Source organism: Drosophila innubila, chromosome 4, assembly GCF_004354385.1.
Source record: "Drosophila innubila isolate TH190305 chromosome 4, UK_Dinn_1.0, whole genome shotgun sequence".
Lineage (NCBI taxonomy): Eukaryota > Metazoa > Arthropoda > Insecta > Diptera > Drosophilidae > Drosophila > Drosophila innubila.
The window spans coordinates 1,379,051-1,398,224 of NC_047625.1; the positions used below are offsets into that span (position 1 = coordinate 1,379,051).

General features: G+C 30.7%; 2 protein-coding genes across 4 annotated transcripts; one reads left to right on the forward strand and one right to left on the reverse strand.

The window, feature by feature from the left end:
• Positions 1–650: 650 nt before the first annotated feature.
• LOC117793711 (ATP-binding cassette sub-family D member) lies at positions 651–9,764 on the reverse strand. Of its 2 annotated transcripts, none has more exons than XM_034634130.1 (9): positions 5,187–5,340; positions 4,104–4,773; positions 3,806–3,904; positions 3,379–3,518; positions 3,141–3,313; positions 1,359–2,245; positions 1,146–1,235; positions 920–1,045; positions 651–855 (listed from the first exon to the last, which is right to left on the reverse strand). In XM_034634130.1, the coding sequence occupies exons 2-9, from the start codon at positions 4,691–4,693 to the stop codon at positions 756–758; spliced, it is 2,205 nt and encodes a 734-aa protein (XP_034490021.1). In that variant the 5' UTR covers positions 4,694–4,773; positions 5,187–5,340; the 3' UTR covers positions 651–755. The 2 variants fall into 2 exon arrangements, with proteins under 2 accessions (XP_034490021.1, XP_034490103.1); XM_034634212.1 differs by lacking the exon at positions 5,187–5,340 and adding an exon at positions 9,605–9,764 and having other exon boundaries at positions 656–855.
• Positions 9,765–11,394: 1,630 nt separating this feature from the next.
• Positions 11,395–16,794, forward strand: LOC117793857 (tetratricopeptide repeat protein 39B-like). 2 transcript variants are annotated; one of them, XM_034634404.1, is made up of 8 exons: positions 11,395–11,457; positions 11,718–11,791; positions 12,208–12,531; positions 12,599–12,756; positions 12,923–13,094; positions 15,265–16,103; positions 16,443–16,577; positions 16,643–16,794. In XM_034634404.1, exons 2-8 carry the CDS (start codon positions 11,759–11,761, stop codon positions 16,725–16,727), a joined length of 1,746 nt encoding a protein of 581 aa, XP_034490295.1. In that variant the 5' UTR covers positions 11,395–11,457; positions 11,718–11,758; the 3' UTR covers positions 16,728–16,794. The 2 variants fall into 2 exon arrangements, with proteins under 2 accessions (XP_034490295.1, XP_034490216.1); XM_034634325.1 differs by lacking the exon at positions 11,395–11,457 and having other exon boundaries at positions 11,644–11,791; positions 16,443–16,576.
• The last annotated feature ends 2,380 nt before the right edge of the window (positions 16,795–19,174 follow it).

Here is a 19,174-nt window from a genome sequence, read left to right on the forward strand (position 1 = left end):
ATGTATTTACATATGTACCATACGATATAATATTTATAAATACATACATATTTAGATATATATATATATATATATATACGTGTATATGCCTAATCTAAAAGTGAAATTGTCTACGCATGGTTGATGATTTTTAAGCAAATGAAGAAAACAAATATTATTAATTAATAAAACTAAAATTAACAAAAATGTAAAATAACTTAAAAAGTTATTGTGAATTTTATTGCAAAATATAACATATATTGTAAACGGATCTAAAACTTAATAAACAAAAATTATGAACAAAAAAAAAACAAATTTTACGATTACTATTAAGCATTAATACAAATACAAATACAAATACAAATACAGATACAGATACAGATAGAAATACAGATACAGATGCAGTTACAAATACAGATACAGATCCAGATACAGATCAGATACAAACACAGATACGTATAGTAAATAGAAAAAATAGTTTGATACAAATTTTTAGATTGCTGGAATTACTTCTGAAATTCTTGACCTGTGGAATAAACAATACAACATTTATTTAATTTCATATTGAACTTTGCATTATTCACTTTATTTTACCATTTTTGTTAGCTTATTTTTATCCTGAGTTGAAACCAGAGTCTACGATCTTTATTTAAATATCACATTTAAAGTCATTTTCTTTTTCAAAACTGTACAGAGCTTTAATCAATATTTTATTTCTAGAAAATTGCGGACAACGCCGGATTTTACAATATACTTAATAATACTCAAAGTGAAAGCTAATGAATAAATTGATCTTTCTGCTGTTCATTAGAATCCATTTTTCTGAATTTCCAACTTCCTTGACCGTCAAATTCAAGAATATGCGTATGAAATTTCCTTCAAAAAATAGATAGATGGTTGACAATTGTTGTTTGAAAAATAAAAGTGTATAGTGTCTTACCAGAGGGTTGGCCTATGAGTTATTGTCAGCAATGTAATTCCCATGCTCTTGGCTATCTCATATATTGAGCTCTCAACATCAATGGACACTGCACTTGTGCATTCATCAAGCAAAGCATAACGTGGTCTGTTCAAGAAAAATAAAACAAAAAAGAAATGGTCGATCAATCAAGTTCAGAATATCAAACAATTCTGAGATAGAATCGTTGAATATAAAAAATACACACTTGTGATAAAATAGACGCGCAACAGCCATACGCTGTTTTTCACCTCCAGAGAGAATGTCCTTCCAATCGCGCACCACATCAAAGCTGTCACTGTTTTATAGACAATACAACATTAAGATGAACATTATAGTTTATTTGGGATACTAAAAGTTATGGCTAATTTTAGGAAAAGTTTGAATATTTGTTGTTTTTGTTGAGACTATATATACGTACCGTTGTGCAATATGCTCTAGGCTGACCATTTTCAAGATGTCTCTCAATTGATTTTCGGTAATGCCTTTGCGTTTCATATCGTCGCGCGTATCGGGATATATGATCTGATCACATAAGCTACCGATAGACATATAGGGACGCTGGGGAATGTAGAACATGCATGGTTTATTTTCAACGGGTCGCGGAATATGCAATTCTCCGGCGTAGATTGGCCACAGTCCACTCAAAATACGGAACAAACTGGACTTTCCACAGCCATTTGGACCGGTTATCAATAAATGAACTCCTGGCTCGATGCACAGTGTCAAACTTGGCACAACGATATCACAATTGGGTGTTACGACCGGCACGGATCGTAGGCTAATTGACATATTATTGTCATCCTCGGTGTATATGATGCGACCCTTTGCTATGGGCTTGCCATCGCGGAACTCAATGATTCCATTACCAGCATTCTCAAGAGCGTTCTCCACAACCGTTGCCTTGCTGTAAATCCCTTGAGCCGTCTCCTCAAACACATCCAACATGCCAGCTACACGATATGTATATCCGGCTAATGCCACAATTTCCTTATATGATGACATTAAACGTTCTATCGCATCAGCTGCCGAAATTAACAGATTTCTAGCCGTCGTCAGATATTGAGTTCTCTCACTAACATTCGAGTCGCTAGTTTCAGCTGATGTTCCACTCATTCCAGTTGTTGTGCGGGAAGAACCTGTAGCACCCGTTAATATTGGCAGAGATACCATCACCATTCCAGTGCCAGACCAAACATACTTCATAAAGAATTGCTCCAGCATAATGAACCACAGCTTCTGGCTAAATATATTATTCATTTGATTAACTAGGCGATTATATGCCTGTCGCAACTGTTGCAGCTCCACCTGAAAACCAATAAATATAAATATAATTAAATTTATTCAAACTTTGAAAAAAAAAAAAAAATATATATATATATATATACATATATACACAAAGAAAAATCATCTATATTTTAATATTTACACTTTAATTTAACTATTCAATATGGATTTAGTAGATTTAAAGTGTAGGCACTTTCAAACAAATTACATATATAAATATATTTTTAATCCCAATAATTTTCACTTTAAAATTAATTTTTTCATATTTAATTTAAGGACTATAATATTTAAATTTGATTTACTTTAATTTAATGTTAGCAAACTAATTTTTTAAAGTGCAAAAATAATTATTTTATATTTAAATATTTACACTTTTATTTAACTATTTTGCTCTAAGATTTAGCGCTTAATATGAATTTAATTTTCAATATAAATTTCAATATTTTTCACTTTAAAATTAATTTTTTCATATTTATAATATTTAAATTTGGTATACTATAAATTTATGTTAACAAACTAATTTTTAAAAGTTCAAAAATATTTATTTCAAATATATTGAGTATTTTTTTTCTTTTAACTTTGCTTTATTATTATTATTTTTTTTTTTTTGATTTATTTATTTATTTTTATTTTTATGATTAAATGATAATCTTAAACTACAATTCTGTTTCTCCTTTAAAAAGGCGGAGTGTGACTCGAACCAAGGTTTTCGACTCTAACCATTATAGTATTATATTTAATTTCAATACGTTTTCCGTTTAAATCTAATATGAAAAATTAATTGCAGCTTTTATTTATTGTTATTATGCGCTTTTTCTCTGGGCGTAATTTTAAAAATAATATTTACTTTCGGCCTTCCCCAATATTGGTCTAATTATTATTATATTTTTAGGTTGACGAATTGAAGATTATTTACCTTATGTCCGCCATAGAAAGCAATTTCCTCAGCGTTCGTTATGATTCGGGAATGTATATGCCTTAGATATCCATACCGATTAGCCTCTTCCGATACGAGTTGTCCAAATTTCGGTGAAACAATTCGTAGTATATGAGCAGTTAGTGCAATAACACTCACTGACAATGCCGGACCTTTGAGAATTATATATAGAAGGTATTTAGAAAAATTCACTAGTGCGTGAATATTTGAAAGTTACCTGATAGAATGTTGGCCTTCATCCTTCTAGAGGAGCGCATTAAAGCCAAACCAATTAACATCAGATCGAAACAGGGCTTCGTCAAACTACTATATAAATGGGCCACAGAGCTTGCAAAAACGGAAATGTCTTCGGTGAGTCTGTATAAGAAAATCAGAAAAATATTATAATTAGAATATCAGAAAAAAACTAATTTTATACGAGAATGTATGATTTTCCATTCCCTTTGATCTGTAAGTTATATATAAGAAATATTCACTATTGAATTAATTTGTTGAAATGCAACATTTATAATTGTGTGAGAATTTCCAAATATAATTAGAATATTTTAAATATTTATTTACTACAAAGAGAGCATATCTGTAATATCGAGATAGTACTATAAGTATTTTAGATTCTGATACAAATCAATGTAATGAGAACTCACCTGTGATCTGCATTTTCGATGCGACCATCCAAATTGGATACCCTGTAGTAGTTTTGATTCTTAAAGTACAATCGATATGAATGTCGTACCAAACGAGTCCTATTTGCAAATTGAAATTAGCGATTAAAGAGAGATTGATTTGGATACAAATGCTGAATGGATCCGAACAGAGTTGTTTTAAATATAACATGTATGATGAGTTCAAATACAGATTTAAAAAAAAACATGTAAAATTTAGGAAATTTGTAAATTTGTAAATTTGTATCCTTGATTTTGGTGTAATTTGGAGTATTCTTACCGAAATGCTAGGGCCAGTTTACTTTCTAGAAATCGTATCATCGAATTGATGAATGTTGCTGGAATCGCAATGCCGAACCACTTGAGCAATACAAGGGCGAATTGCTTGACATCCTTGCGGACGATAAACTTTACAATCGCCCCCTCCAATGCGGCCACATAAATACTGAGGAACGTGCGCGAGATGAGGCACAATGTATGGACAGTTAGGAGTCCGGTCTCATAGCATAGCTTTTGTGGTATCATTATTTTGACTAGCATGCCGAGTTGCTTTAAGAACTCCTTGTTCAGGCCCGGCTCAAGCATTCGCAAATTCTTCTTCTTCAACTGTTGTTCCACCAAAAGCTTCTCGGCCTCGGCCAACTTTAGATCATCGTCGGATCCATCGATTACAGACGGAGTCAATGCCCCTTTGTTGACACGATTCTTCGATTCAGAGCATTGCGAGTTCTTGATCAATGGGACTGTCACTTTGATGGTTAATGCAAATAGGGCTGTACCCACGAGGGCATAACTAAATGCCTGCTTCGATAGTCCCGTCTGTTCATATTTCTCCGCTATAAGGTCAACATATTTCGATAGCACTGCCATTGTGATGACATGCGACTTCGGGGCTTTGTATGTTGATTATCCAAATTATCCAAACACAATTAGAAACATGCGGATACACACTAAAAATATATAGAAAATATATATCTTTAAACTAAAATATATCAAATGAAATGCAATCGTTTCTTATGTGATTCAATAAATAAGTGCAAAGGTCAGGAGCGAATTCGACTGTGAGATCTCGTGTACTTATACCGAAATATGTGCGTAAATACGTTACGTAACGTGGATGCATATACATACAGTTAGTCAAGTCAATATTTTGACAAACTAAAATTATCACATATTTCTTATTCTGGTTTATTTAATTAATTAAAATTAATTTAATTAATTTAAAAAAAACAAAAACTGTGTATTTATCTTTGTCAAAAGAATTACTTAATCAACTACCTAGAAAGTTACTTCATAATTAAGGATATAAAATGTAAATATAAGTACGTTCAGTTCACACAATTGAATATCAAATAATTCTTACGTTTCTTTCCTATTTTTAACAATCTTATTATTTTTAAAATCGTGCAATTCAAGTCGCGGATCCGCCGTCTTATCTATTCGTATTCTTATTCGTATTCGACGGGTTGTAAGACTGAACTAGTCGTCGATGATTCCGTTTCTTTACTTAAGAACTTGCTTCGATACACGTGCGTAAGTGCTATCAAGTGGACGAGTGGACGAGTGGACAAGTGGACAAGTGGACAAGGGTTTATTCAAAACCTGTCTATCTATAGTAACTAGTAACTGGTACTAGTGCCAGCCAAGAGCTATCAAATAGCCAATTTCGATAAGTGACAAAATACATACATAAACTAAGATTAGCTTAATCAATCATAACTGATAAGGTGCATGGATTAGATTACCTTTAAAAACTGTAAGATAATTTGTATATTTATACCCTGTTTTAAAAAGAGATGCAAATGAGTAAAACGCACAGAATGTTTAATAAATGAAACCCTAAATTATACTGTCCAACTAAATTCATCGATCCTACGGACTGGTATAGGAGCTTAAGAAACATAAATTAGCTAGTTGAAAAGCTTGTAGTCAAAGGACAGTCTTAAGGCGTTGAAAGTTTTCAATTTATTACTACTATTAAACTCACAATATATTACAAGGTACTCTGAAATTATAATATAATATAGAATATATAGCATTCGGAATATATCTACATTAATAACACGCAAAAAATGCTAAGATATATGAAAGTCTAATCCTACAGTAAAATGAGCGAAGTGAGATTCGCGCTCAGAACCTCGAGCGCAAGAATCCTTACGTTATCATCTGTGCCAATTTAATTACAGTCAGACATCTAACAAATTTCAATTATTTTTACAAAACTGCAGTTTATCCTTTCAAATTCTGTTTAATAATAATGTTTTATTTTTTATATTTGTGGGTTTTGATTATTTTTTAATTTTTTCATAATTTAAATTTTTTAAATATTAAATTTTGTTTAGTTGAATTCAGTGCTTATTTTGTATTATAAACGTTATAAATTACGTTTGTTATTTGTATATTGATTTTGATGGTAAAGTTCAACTTGCCTGCTATGCCAATAATTTAGTGTGTCAATGTATGTATACTTCTTGATAAGACAAGTAAAAAAAAAAACAAATAGCGCCGCAAAAGTGTAAATGATTGGATTAGGAACAAAGTGTTTCTAAGATTAGCCACGGAAGTTGAAAGATTATCAAGAGAAATGAACTTTGATACTTGGAATTGTAATGTCGCCAAATTATTATAGTTAATAATCGAAGGCTGTTGATACAGATAAACAGTTGGTCAAAATAAACTGTTTTGACAAATTGAAAAATTTGCATATTTTTATATAGGAGTAGGAAAACTATTCTTGGTTTTTTTTATTGTTGTTGTTTTAATTTAGGATAGTTGCTAAAGATTCTAACAACAAGCCACATCCATAGGGTAAGAATATTCGTCAAAACCAAGGATATTTTATTCAAAAAAAGTTAGAAATAAAAGCTCTATTATTATTTACCTAAAAGTATTATATTAAGTATTAAAACTTATTTAAAGAATATTATAAATATTTAATGATGTAACAAAATTTATACGGGTATATGAATTTTAGCATAACCATTATTTTAAATTTTCATTTAACACAAATCAAATTGGTTTTAGCTTTTATTGGGGTTATAAGGACACATATAAGGACATGTGATTTATCATATGATAGTTATTGAATGGTATTGGATTTTGAAAGTAGAACACTTGGTTTAAAAGATTTTTACATTGAATATTTATTTTTAAAGCTATTTTTTATTCTTACCGCCCCGGGCGCTAAGATATAAGGGGCGCCGATATGTCAAAAAGAGTTTGAACTTAGAAAAAATTTGAGGGGTTGAGCCTGAAATTAAATAAATCAGACAACGAAAAGTGCGAAAACAATTTTCATATGTGACTGCAGATGATAGCAAAAACATACCAGAAACTGCTACATTTCGAATTCCATTCTTAGAATCAAACGACCCCATCATTTAGCAACTAAAATTGAGATTTGAGGCACTTTTTATTGTTTCTGATGATTTGAATAAATAATGACACCTTAAACACTAAATCCAAATTGGACAGTGAACTTGAAAAGCATACAATGAATTTGACAACGATTTTTTAACGATTCACATCACATCCTTCGCATCACATCAGCAGTAGCACATCGTTTATTTAGCAAACTTCAAATAAATTTGAACCACTTACTCATCAATTGGACAAGATAACTTAGCAGTCTCCGTTTGCTATCAATCGAATATCTTCAAATATGGGTAAAGTAATTTATGATTTTGCTTTCATAAAAGCGAACAATTAATACCTCAATTTGGGGGACCTTAAATCAATTTTACAATTTTAGAAACCATTATAAAATTTAAGTTTAAAATTCTTAATTTTATCATGTATTTTTAAAGTATGTATTCAGGATGTTATTGTTAAGTTCAGACAATATGCGGATAAACTGGCAACGACTAAGCATTTTAAAAGTCAAAGAAGTCTAAAATATTTGATTTAACTATAAAAAACATGGGCTGACGTGGGCCTGGCCAAATTTTAAAATTAACTTACTATAGGTCAACATCCTAAGAGTATTGTCACCCAATTTGGTTCCTCTAACTCGAATAGTCTCGGAGATAAAAGTGTTCAAATTGGTATAGCATAATCTGTCACGAATCTAATAGTACCCATTTGTATGTAACGAGTTAATTATCATGTTATAAGTTTTTATTGTAGTAACATTTAATTCATTTTAGTAAACATTTTTGACACTGGAGTTGTCAATTTAATATGTTTTTAAAGGAATTATCTATTTTTTTTTATTGGCTTAAAAAATGTGTTTCTAAAAAGAAATTGTAGGGGGTAAAGGGGCGCCAACAAAATATTTGCCCCGGGAGCAACTTTTCGTCGCAACGGCGCTGCGTGTAGTTATTATACGGAATCATATAAAAATTTGAAAAAAGATCCAGTTTGTTCGTTTTATCAAGCTCTTTAATGTGTGTTATTAAGTTCAAGCACTACCATTAAGGAAGAATTAAAAAACAATAATTTGTTCTGCGAGTGTCAAAACAGGGCACATTTTCCTCTTCAAATGATTAGAAGCACGAGTAATATTTTGGGTTTTTGAAAAGTTTAATACACTGCATTGTGATTTTGTTTGACACGGTTAAATCTTAAATTATTTTATGCGTGGAGACACCTATCTGATATATCCCTTCGCAAATCCCGTCTTAAATAAGGAAGAAAGACGCATTTAAAGACTCTAATGTTTTTTAGATCCAATCTTGTAAGATCGTTATTATAAGCGATACTTTATATTCGTATTAGTATTCCACTATATATATACTATATATAACATTCGATAAACCCACCCTCAATCTTTTTCTATCATGTTTATGACCAAAGAATGAGGCAACCAAGTCATAGGATGAACTTTTTTAATTTAAAATAAATTATTTTACCACTCGAGAATTGTGAATTATCTGATTATTTTATTGTAATTTTCATGGTACACCTCTGAGAAGGATTTCCAATTTAGAATAAAAATTTTTAAGCTGAAATTTTTTCCGAAATCCATTCATTCTCTGGTCAACAAAATCGAAATCAATCGTTTCAGTTCCTTCAAATTATTTACATTTGTAATAATTGGTATTTCTGGGAGAAACTTCAGTTAATACCACCCAATTCTTCAATATTTGCTACTGTTTCAATCAATATGGAAGCATGTCTTAACTTTTTAAGCTCTTCTTGTGAACTTAAGAATTTGTTTCTTTCTTTAAATAGGTTATTACATTTTTCTATACACAAAAACTTTATTTTGATATTTTAAGAAACTTGGTATTTAAATTTTATCTGAGTATTGCTTTATTGTTGTTAAATATTAAATGCGTCTAATTCATTGACAAACTAAAATATGATGAATTTCAATAGACATATCGATAAGCTTTGACAGCAGTGTATATTAATCGAGAATTTGAATTTTTTTATGTGCTTTTATAGTCAAAAGTTCACACTATTAAATCAATCCAATACTGGATAAATCGCGAGTGCCAAACATTTTTTAGAGCCATTTTAGTAAAAAAAAAAAATTCGGTGCGTTAAACCAGTGACGCTCAGTGTACAAACATATACATACACATTTATGTATATAATTTCATGCAGTTAGAAAATAATGTAATTTTGATATATACGTTAAATAATGTACATTTATAGAAAGCGACCAATGTATAATTTTGAAAATACAGACTATCGTTTATATGTATTCATTTATATACAACAATGTACATATGTACATTTGTTTTTATTTATTTATTTGGTGAGCGAGCAAAATGCGTCGTACTGTGAATCTCAGAGCAGCCAGCTTTTTGTCTCGCTCAATCAGCTGATACGTACATATGTGTGTGTGCGTGTGTTCGGTTGTTATGCTTTTGCTTTGTCAGTATTTGTTGTACGCTTTGTTTTCGCTTATCCTCCTCACATTGTAATTCGTGTTCCTCTCGATTACAAAATAACTGATTGCGACAAGCTTCAATAACGACGCGAATATAAAGATTAGGCAAAACAATTCATAGCTGAATCACATTTGCACATGTGCAATTAACAATTAATCGATTAAAATAAGAACATTTCAATGTTCTAAACACTGACAATTTATATATGCACGCACTTATTTCAATTAACTTTCGGAGTTTGCTGTGAAAAGTGCGATTATTATTTATAAAATTCTACCAGGCATGGCAACGCAACAAAAACACGACCGAACAACGCGAGAGCTTAAAGCTTAATGTACTTGCTACATACATATGCACATGTATGTACGCGTACATACGTAAGTTTGTATGTAAGTCTGTATGTAAGTGTATGCACTTTCAAACAACTCTGCTGGGGCTGTTTTTCATTTTCCTCTTTCATGTTTGTTTGTATGTATGTATTTATGTATGCATGTGTATTATTATTGTACTAGCAAATAAATAAATATAGCATAAATAATTTTACTTCTAGATTTGTGCTTGCTCTCATGTTTTATTCAAAATTAAAGTTTATATTAATCATCACTATGTACATTGTACTTACCCTAAAATGAGTATTAAAAATTAATTTCGTATCACAGTACAAGGTGCATAACGTTTGTCTGTAAGTACATACAGTTGGTCAAGTAATTATTTGATCAGAATTAAAATGTTACACTTTGTATATATATATATCACTTTTTAACTTGTTCTAAGAACAATAATAAACCAGAGACCGTAACGGTTATAACATTTAAATTGTATAAAGCATTTTAATATTGATTTATTTAAAGTAAAAAATTAAGCATTAACAAAAATTTTCAAAAATAAGAATTAAATAATAAAAATAAACTATTAAATTATTAAACTCATGCTCAATAAAATATAATGACTGAAAACATAAAATAAAGTTAAGCAAAAAAAGAATTCATGTTACATTTAATTTATATTAAAATTAAAATATAAATAAAATGACTAAAAATCTATATTAATATATTTGTAATATTTGAAAATTATTGGTATTTTTACTATACAAATTAAAAATAACTTTAAAATAGAATAATTTTATGATTTTTACATAAAAATTTGTATTATATTATTTAATAATTTTTTTAAAACAAACTTTTAACTTTTAAAACAAAATTGTAAGCTAATAATTATTTGTTATTATTATTATAATAATAAAAATTACTTTATCCTCTTATAGTTAAATTTAAAAAATGCATATTACATTTAATTCTTATAAAAAAAATTATCAAAAATCTTATTTAATATTTTTATTATTTTTGTAATTCTTTTGCATTTTTGTTATTTTTAAATTTTTATTATACAAATAAAAAGTATATTTATTTTATAATTTTTAAATAAAAACTTAAAATAAATTATTTTATAATATTTTCAGTTAGATCAAAAAAGAAGTTGCTAAATTAATTTTAACGATAAAAAATTGAAATAAAAGTATTTATTGTTACTTCATTCCAGAACACTTCATCCAGAAAGAGTATAACTAAGATTTATCCATTTCCTCCTATTCAGGATGAATTTTAATGCAATGTAATAAAGTAATTTAAAAATATACATCAAGAAATGAAAAATTGTAATTGTCAAAAAAATTACTGGACCCAGTGTATGTATCTACATTTGCATTATATATCTGACATTTACGGCTGTTTAGAAGTCAGTGAATCAGAAATTGTTGGATCTGAGCTACAACACCGGATCAACACCAGGTTAAAGGTGCTTCTTGGTTTCTGTTTTCCAAAGCTGTGTTTCACTGTACATATATGTATGTAATAAGTATATTAAGTATATATTTATGTACATATATGCATATGCTTATTTAATACATATGTTATGTTCATTTGTTTAGGCTGTAAATAAGTCTGGAATTATAAATGTAAAGTCTGTGTGCTTTCAAATGTAAACTATTTACAGTCTGTCAATTAATTGTTGTGACAAAGTATGAACAAAAATGATAAACTTATCTTTAAATTTAGCACTTTTATTTTGAAATACTGTTGGAATAACTGCAAATAATATGGATGACTGCAATCAATCAGATTCATCGGAGGTAAGAGATACATATTTTTATTAATACTATTACCTATTTAAAGAAAACTAAAAACTTAGGGGTCTATTTAATTGGACAATCTAGTCTTAAAATAATTTTGAAGTAATGTAAAGAACCCCAAAAAAAAAATACTAAATATTTGTTTCTTTTTATTATTATAAAATACTCAATATAAAATCACAGTTATTTTGTTTATGAAATAATTGATAATTGATTTTCGTTCCAACTTTTTAAATTAGTTTAAAAATAATATTTAAAAATTAAATGATCTCTCTTGGAATTCTTTGGAACATATATATATACAAAAAAAATGGTGTTTTTGTTATAAAATATAAGTTGCTTTTGAAAAAATTAAACAATTTTGTATGTACATACATTATTAAAATTATTTATAATTGTTTTGTTCATTAATTTAGGAGTTCTATGATGCATGTGAGGACCAAATGGAAGAAGACTCATCCTCCGAAATGGATATAGAACATTCTGTGATTGTGGCGGAATTGGCCATAAACTATTTCTTTGATAACAAATTCGAAGAAGCCCGCAATTTATTGAAGCCTTTTGCCGAGTCGAGTCTATATCACTCCATGGGTAATGCAGTATTTGCATTCCTTGAGGCTATGCTGACTTTTGAGCATATAGACGAGGCATCGGCGGCACTTAAAAAATGTGTAGATCTTTGTCATCGTTATCGGAAGAAGACAACGTTGACTGCTTCAATTGGTAACACATTTAAAAAGGTATTCAAATCAGACAACTTTACAAAATGTCTTTCTATGATCTTCCCTGGGATTTCAATGTTTTCAGAAAAATTTTAACCAGCTTACAGACCTGGAGTGCCATGCCGAATTGTGTCTGGCAGAGTCTCTTCTGATGAGCGCTCTTCTCACATTTGTCGGAGACGAGAATCTAACCGGGTTGATTAGGGGCAGTCTGCAGGTGCGACAGTGCTATAATTGCTACAGGTGATGCTCTCTAAAATTTCAATATATTCCAGCTCTGTATATTTTTAAACAAAAAGATCGAAAAAACAGTTCCCACTTCATAAACACATACACGGATCTATAAAACTAAAGATTTAATTGCAAATCAAAGTTTAAATTGTATATTATTTCCATATTTGAATTGTAGAGCCTGTGAACAAATAATGAAACATCGCAACTGGAATTCAAATTCAAGTGCTCTGAAAATCCATTTCAATAGCGGAGTACACATGGGCATTGGAACCTTTAATTTGATGATATCCTTACTTCCTGGACGCCTCATAAAATTGCTGCAATTTATAGGATTTTCCTCGAATAGGGTGAGTTACTTCAAATATGTACAAAGAGTAACTGTTTTGACAACAAAAATTAATAATAATTTTATTAAACGTATGAATTCTTAATACAAAAAAAAAGTCAAACCCAATGGTTGTTGTTTATTATTTTTTATCTTACTCTGAGAACCTAAAGCGACTATAATAAAGTAATAAAAAATAATAATATTTAAAGAAAATAAGGTTTATTTTTCAGGGACTGTTAGCATTACAAATTTTATTATAAAACTCAAGATATAATCATTATTTTTTATTTTTATTATCTTACTTATGATTACTTTTGAGCATAAAAGCAGGGACTAGGAATTGGTTTTAGAACTATGGTTTCTTGGTAAAAAAAAAACCTTAGAATTGACCGTAGACTAAAAATATGGGTTACCATTATTTTTTTTCGAAAAAATCGATGCACCCTAATATATATACCCAGTCAAAATAACAACTGGAATTTTAATTTTGAGCAATAAATTAAAACTCAAATAATAATAAATAATAAATTATTTTATGAATTTTAGTTTTTTGATAAAAAATAAACATTATTTATGAGTAAAATAATAAAAATCATAAATTTGAAAATCATGCCGAAATTACATAGATTATCCTTATAGACAAATTTCGGTATACTTCACGCTCTTTTAAGGTAACGATTTTTGATGATTTTTAGACCCCGTACTTAAAAAAAGTACCGGGGTCTATTAAGTTTATTTAAAAAAAAATGTGCGTAACCGGTAGAAGGAGGCATGGCAGACCCTATAAAGTATATATATTCTTGATCAGCATCAATAGCCGAGTTGATATAGCAATGTCCGTCTGTCCTGACGTCCTGCTGTCCTGACGTCTGTATGAACACCTAGATCTCAGAGATTATATGAGCTAGAGACACCAAACTTGGTATGTAGGTTCCTCTATACTGCAAGCAGATAAAGTTTGTTTTAGAATTCGGCCACGCCCCCTTTACCGCCCAAAAATCGACATCGAAAATTTCATATCCAAATTACAACAACAATTTAAATGCTAGAGACACCAAACTTGGTATGAAGGTTGCTCTATATTGCAGGCAGATGAAGTATGTTACAAAATTTGGCCACGCCCCCTTAACCGCCTACAAATCTACATAGAAAATTTTGTATCCAAATTATAAGAGCAATTTAAAAGCTAGAGACTTAATATTTTGCAAAGACGAAGAGAAAAGTATCCTAGATTTTTGCTGAAAATGGTTCGGACAGTAAATAGGGAAGATATTCAAACAATAAATTTTACTTTTTGATTTGATAAGGGAGCGTTGGCAAGTAAACTTGAATATCTTGATAACATGAAAATTGAGATAACATATTATATAACAAATTGGCGTCCGATCAGTCATGGGCTTCTGTGGCGTAGTGTGATAAGAGGCAGAAAGTCAGACAATGTTCTTGGGTTCGAGTCCTGCCGTGGACAAAAGACATTCAATTTTTATTCTTTTTCAATTAAAATTCAGTGTTTATTTATAAATGTGCTATTAAGATGATTAAAGGCTAAAATAAAATTGTTTAATTTTGTAATTGAGTAATAAAAGAAGTAATATGGCATAAAGTAATAAAGAAGTAATTTGGGAGGCTAAACGGATATGTACAAGTGTGGCTCACTATGTTAAGCCTCTGTCATTTAAAATATTTTTGAGTTTTGTTGCGGGCTCGCTTCCCGCCGGAGACAATTTATTTTCAGCTGATTTTTTAGCTATCTTTACATTTTTTTAAAATTATTATTTAATTTCAAAATGTTTTTTAAGTTATTATTTATGAATGTTATATTGACATATTATATTGAATACATGTTTAATCATTTTATTATTTTATATTTATATAAATGTTATGTTAAAATTCTATGTAAATTTAATGTTTTATAAATTTGTCTGTTATCTTTTTTTGACTCCAATATATTACATGTTGAACATGTACCTTTAATTTAATCTCTGTTAAGGATTTAAGGATATAAGAATTTAAGTTTATCTTAAATATTATTTAATTCTTAGAAGTGGCGGCTTTTGGATAGTAAGTACGGGGTCTCCGACAGTCGAGTATGCTCGACTGTAGCGCCGGCCGACTAGTTTTGATTGAAAATTACTTACCGTCCCGATTATTTTTTCAAAAATGTTGTTTGTGTCACAAAATCTTTTCAGAGCGATGGACTGCGAGATCTACAAAGAGGATACCAGGAGAATGGACTTAGGCAAATCCTGTGCAAGCTATCCTTACTCGGTTATCATCTGATGGTTGTGCCCATGATTAGTGAACGACAATCGACAGATCAGCTGAATTTATGCGATAAAATACTAACGTCCCAACTTGCTAAATATCCAAGCGGCGTATGGATGCTATTTTTTAAAGGACGCTACGAGCTGGTGACCGGAAATTTGAGAGCGGCCGAATCCTGGTACATCAAATCCTGGAAATCCCAAGATGCTTGGCCACAATTTCATTTTCTAACATTTTGGGAACTGCTTTGGTTAAATTGCATGCAGCGCAATTGGGTTAATGCCCAAATGTATGCAAATCAGTTGCTTGAGAAGAGCAATTGGTCAAGATCCATATACGCCTATCAGTTGGCAGCTATTAAATTGATGTCCACCGACGGATCGACAGCGGACAGTTCGGAAATTGATAAACTAATGCTGGAGGTTGTCACATATAAGCAAAAAATAGCTGGCAAATCGTTGCCCATGGAGAAATTTATGTCGAAACGTGCTCTTCGATATAAGATACAGAATGGACGACTTGTATTGCCGCTCATTGAACTAATGTATCTATGGAATATGTTTAAATTTATTGGCAAGGAATATCAGATAGCAGATGGTATACTACAAGTGATCGATACAGAATTTCATAATTTCAAAAGAATCGAATCAACTGGATTATTATATTTAACTTCACATTTATACTATGCTGATAATCGAGCTTTGTGTCTCTTGTTACGTGGATCTTGCTATAAACAAATGGGAAAACTGGCATTAGCACTTCAGTAAGTACGTCTAAAACTGTTATACCCGTTACTTATAAAATATTTGAAAGGGTTCGGTTTTTATGGTAATTTACGTTATTTATTAATATTATCTATTATCCCACTTAATCGCAGTAAGATCAGATAAGGAGAACGGCAGTAATAGCTAACCAAAGTTATTAAAAATTAAGGCAATACAAGCACCCAAAAGTATGCAGTAGTTTTTACGAGTTAGTAATTTTAATACGGTACTTTTATATATATTGAAATAAGTAAAGGGTGTTCTTTAGTCGGGCTCTCGACTATAGTCTTTCCGACTAGTTTTTAATATAAAAGCTCCTTATCATATTCATTTCGCAGGGACTTCAACGAGTGCATAATGCTAAATGGCATTGTTGAGGATCACTTTATTATTCCATACGCTTACTTTGAGGCTGCACTTTGTCACGCGTCTGAGAACCGGGATCTTGCCATATCCATGCTGCAGGACATCAAGTAATAATAAAACATGCCATTCAAAGTTGTAAACATTTTTTATATTTTTTCCATTTCCATTTTAGAAAAAAATTTTCCAAATTTGCACTTGAGTCTCGTCTTCATTTTAGGATTCATGCGGCCCTCATGGATCTCAATGATAATTTATAGGAAATTATTTTATTTTAACTAAATGTAGTACAACTATTTATAATAAACAATTGGGCAACGGTTATTATTCACTTTTGGTTTCAGAATAAGTTATACTTAAGCATCTGTATTAATTTACCTGTAATTCCAAGGTTGCGTTTTTGTTTTAAAAATGTTGTTTTTTTTAGTTGAGTCACTTATTAAATAAAGTGCTTATATTTATATCGGACATTATAAAGGGTTTTTTATTTAGAGGTTGGTTTTTCGAGTAGAGATAAAGCTGACTTTTATTTGTTTAATCCGGCAACTCTAATGTCATTTATGTTCAGTTTGGTTTGCCATTTTATCAGGAACAGAGTGTCAAAAGAACAACGCTTGCAAATTGTGAAAAGTTATTTCGAAAATAATGGTTCAGTTCGCGAAGTTTACCGCAAGCTGCGTCCATTTTGTGGTAGACATAATCGTCCATCAGAGCAATTAATTCGGTTAACCATGGATCGTTTTCGCACTACGCATCCGCAGAACCGTCGAACAGTGCGCACCGAAGAAACAATTGTCGCTGTAGAGCAAAGTGTTGAAGAGGACCCGAATGAATCGATTCGCCACCGTGCACAGCAATTGGAGCTTTGTCCATCAACTTTATGGAAGATTTTGGGCAAAGATCTTGGCTTACGACCTTGCAAGATCCAGCTTGTTCAAGAATTAAAGCCGCTAGACCATGCAATGCGTCGTGATTTTGGTGTATGGGCTGAAAATGAGATTGATCTCGATGCTGATTTTCATCGCAAAATTTTGTTCAGTGATGAGGCTCATTTTTGGTTGAATGGCTATGTCAACAAGCAAAATTGCCGCATTTGGAGTGATAATCCACATGAGACCCTTGAGACGCCATTACATCCATAAAAACTGACTGTTTGGTGTGCTCTATGGGCTGGTGGAGTCATTGGGCCATACTTCTTCCGAAATTATGCTGGAGAGTCAGTTACCGTTTATGGTAACCGGTATAGAGCCATGATAACCGACTATTCTGTTCCCGAATTGGATGGCATGAATGTGGATGAGATATGGTTCCAACAAGACGGCGCTACATGCCTCTCAGCGCACGTCATTCGATGAGCGCATAATTTCGCGGAATACACCTGTCAATTGGCCACCAAGATCGTGTGTTTTGACACAATTGGATTATTTTCTTAGGGATATGTAAAGTCGCTCGTCTACGCCAACAAACCACAAACGTTAGGGGAATTGGAAGCCAACATTCGTCGCGTTATTGCCGACATACGGCCCCAAATGCTCGAAAAAGTGCTTGAAGATTAGACGTCTAGACTTGGCTATATTCAAGCCAGCCGCGGCGGCCACATGCCGGAAATCATATTTAAACATTAATGGCATAAAATTATCCTTCCAATAAAGCCAAATTGATGGACATTTAAACGATTTTCTTGTGTTTTATTTCAATTCGAAGTTCTACACCTCTAAAAAACACCCTTTAGTTTTCTTCTCCAAGCATTATTTACTCTCAATGTCTTCGTAATCGGCGTTTGTGTTCTTTATTCGATACCAGAGATAGTCACAGGAAAGACGTTCTGAAATTGCTCAATACAGTAAATGATATTATTTTGAGTATGATAAGGTTCGGTTTTAAAAACCAGTTGTTTTCAGATCCGATATCTCAGTGATTAAATAAAAAATTGCATTTAATTTAATAATACGTATGTAGTAATTTTTATTATTAGAGTAATTGTTTCATATACATGTATTATTATGATAAGGGGGGATAACGTTATTATTATAATTATATTATAAAAATGTGTTGAACATGTATTTATTATGTAGTGCGCATCGATCTGATTAATTAATATTTGTTAATAATAATTTTTGTTAGTGTACTATTTTATTAATTCTGTTTTGTTTTCAGTTGTTTTTTAAGTATAAATATTTTATAATGTGTCATCCTTAAAAGCACGATAAGAATAAATGTACGTATATCTATGAATATATAGGTAATTCTTGTTTATGTTTTGATTTCGATTTAAATTTTTACATTAAAAATGCAGAAGCCTTATCTAATCAGTACTATTTACGTTAAGAGTTAATATATAATTTTGTTTGTCGAAAACAATTTATTAATTTTATACAATAAGTTTAGAATTTTGTATATCGGAATCGGCATTGGAATCCATGTTGCAGCACTTTTCATAATTAACTAATATAGTCAGCTTTTTATTTTTATAAATTTATCTATTGGGATATTTTTTGCGTATATCTAAATTAACATTCTTCGCTGCGTTACTTATGATAGAAATTTTCAGTTATTAGATGCATTGCAGTTGAGCCGATTTCACATCATTTTCTTTAGTACATGTAGTTTTTAAGATCCGCATTGGATCTGATCAATCGAGCAACATGGCATTGTTAAAAATTAAAACATGATTTTTAATTGTACAAGTTATTTACAGGAAAATTAA

Bases quoted from the DNA above. Each gene is read 5' to 3' on its own strand.
- LOC117793711 (XM_034634130.1), bottom strand. From the start codon at position 4,693: ATGGCAGTGCTATCGAAATATGTTGACCTTATAGCGGAGAAATATGAA. The intron at 3,905-4,103 runs GTAAGAATACTC...ATTTGCAAATAG, and splicing joins AAACTGGCCCTAGCATTTCG to GACTCGTTTGGTACGACATT. The intron at 3,519-3,805 runs GTGAGTTCTCAT...TTTCTTATACAG, and splicing joins ATCGAAAATGCAGATCACAG to ACTCACCGAAGACATTTCCG.
- LOC117793857 (XM_034634325.1), top strand. From the start codon at position 11,759: ATGGATGACTGCAATCAATCAGATTCATCGGAG. The intron at 12,532-12,598 runs GTATTCAAATCA...CAATGTTTTCAG, and splicing joins TTGGTAACACATTTAAAAAG to AAAAATTTTAACCAGCTTAC. The intron at 16,104-16,442 runs GTAAGTACGTCT...TTCATTTCGCAG, and splicing joins AAACTGGCATTAGCACTTCA to GGACTTCAACGAGTGCATAA.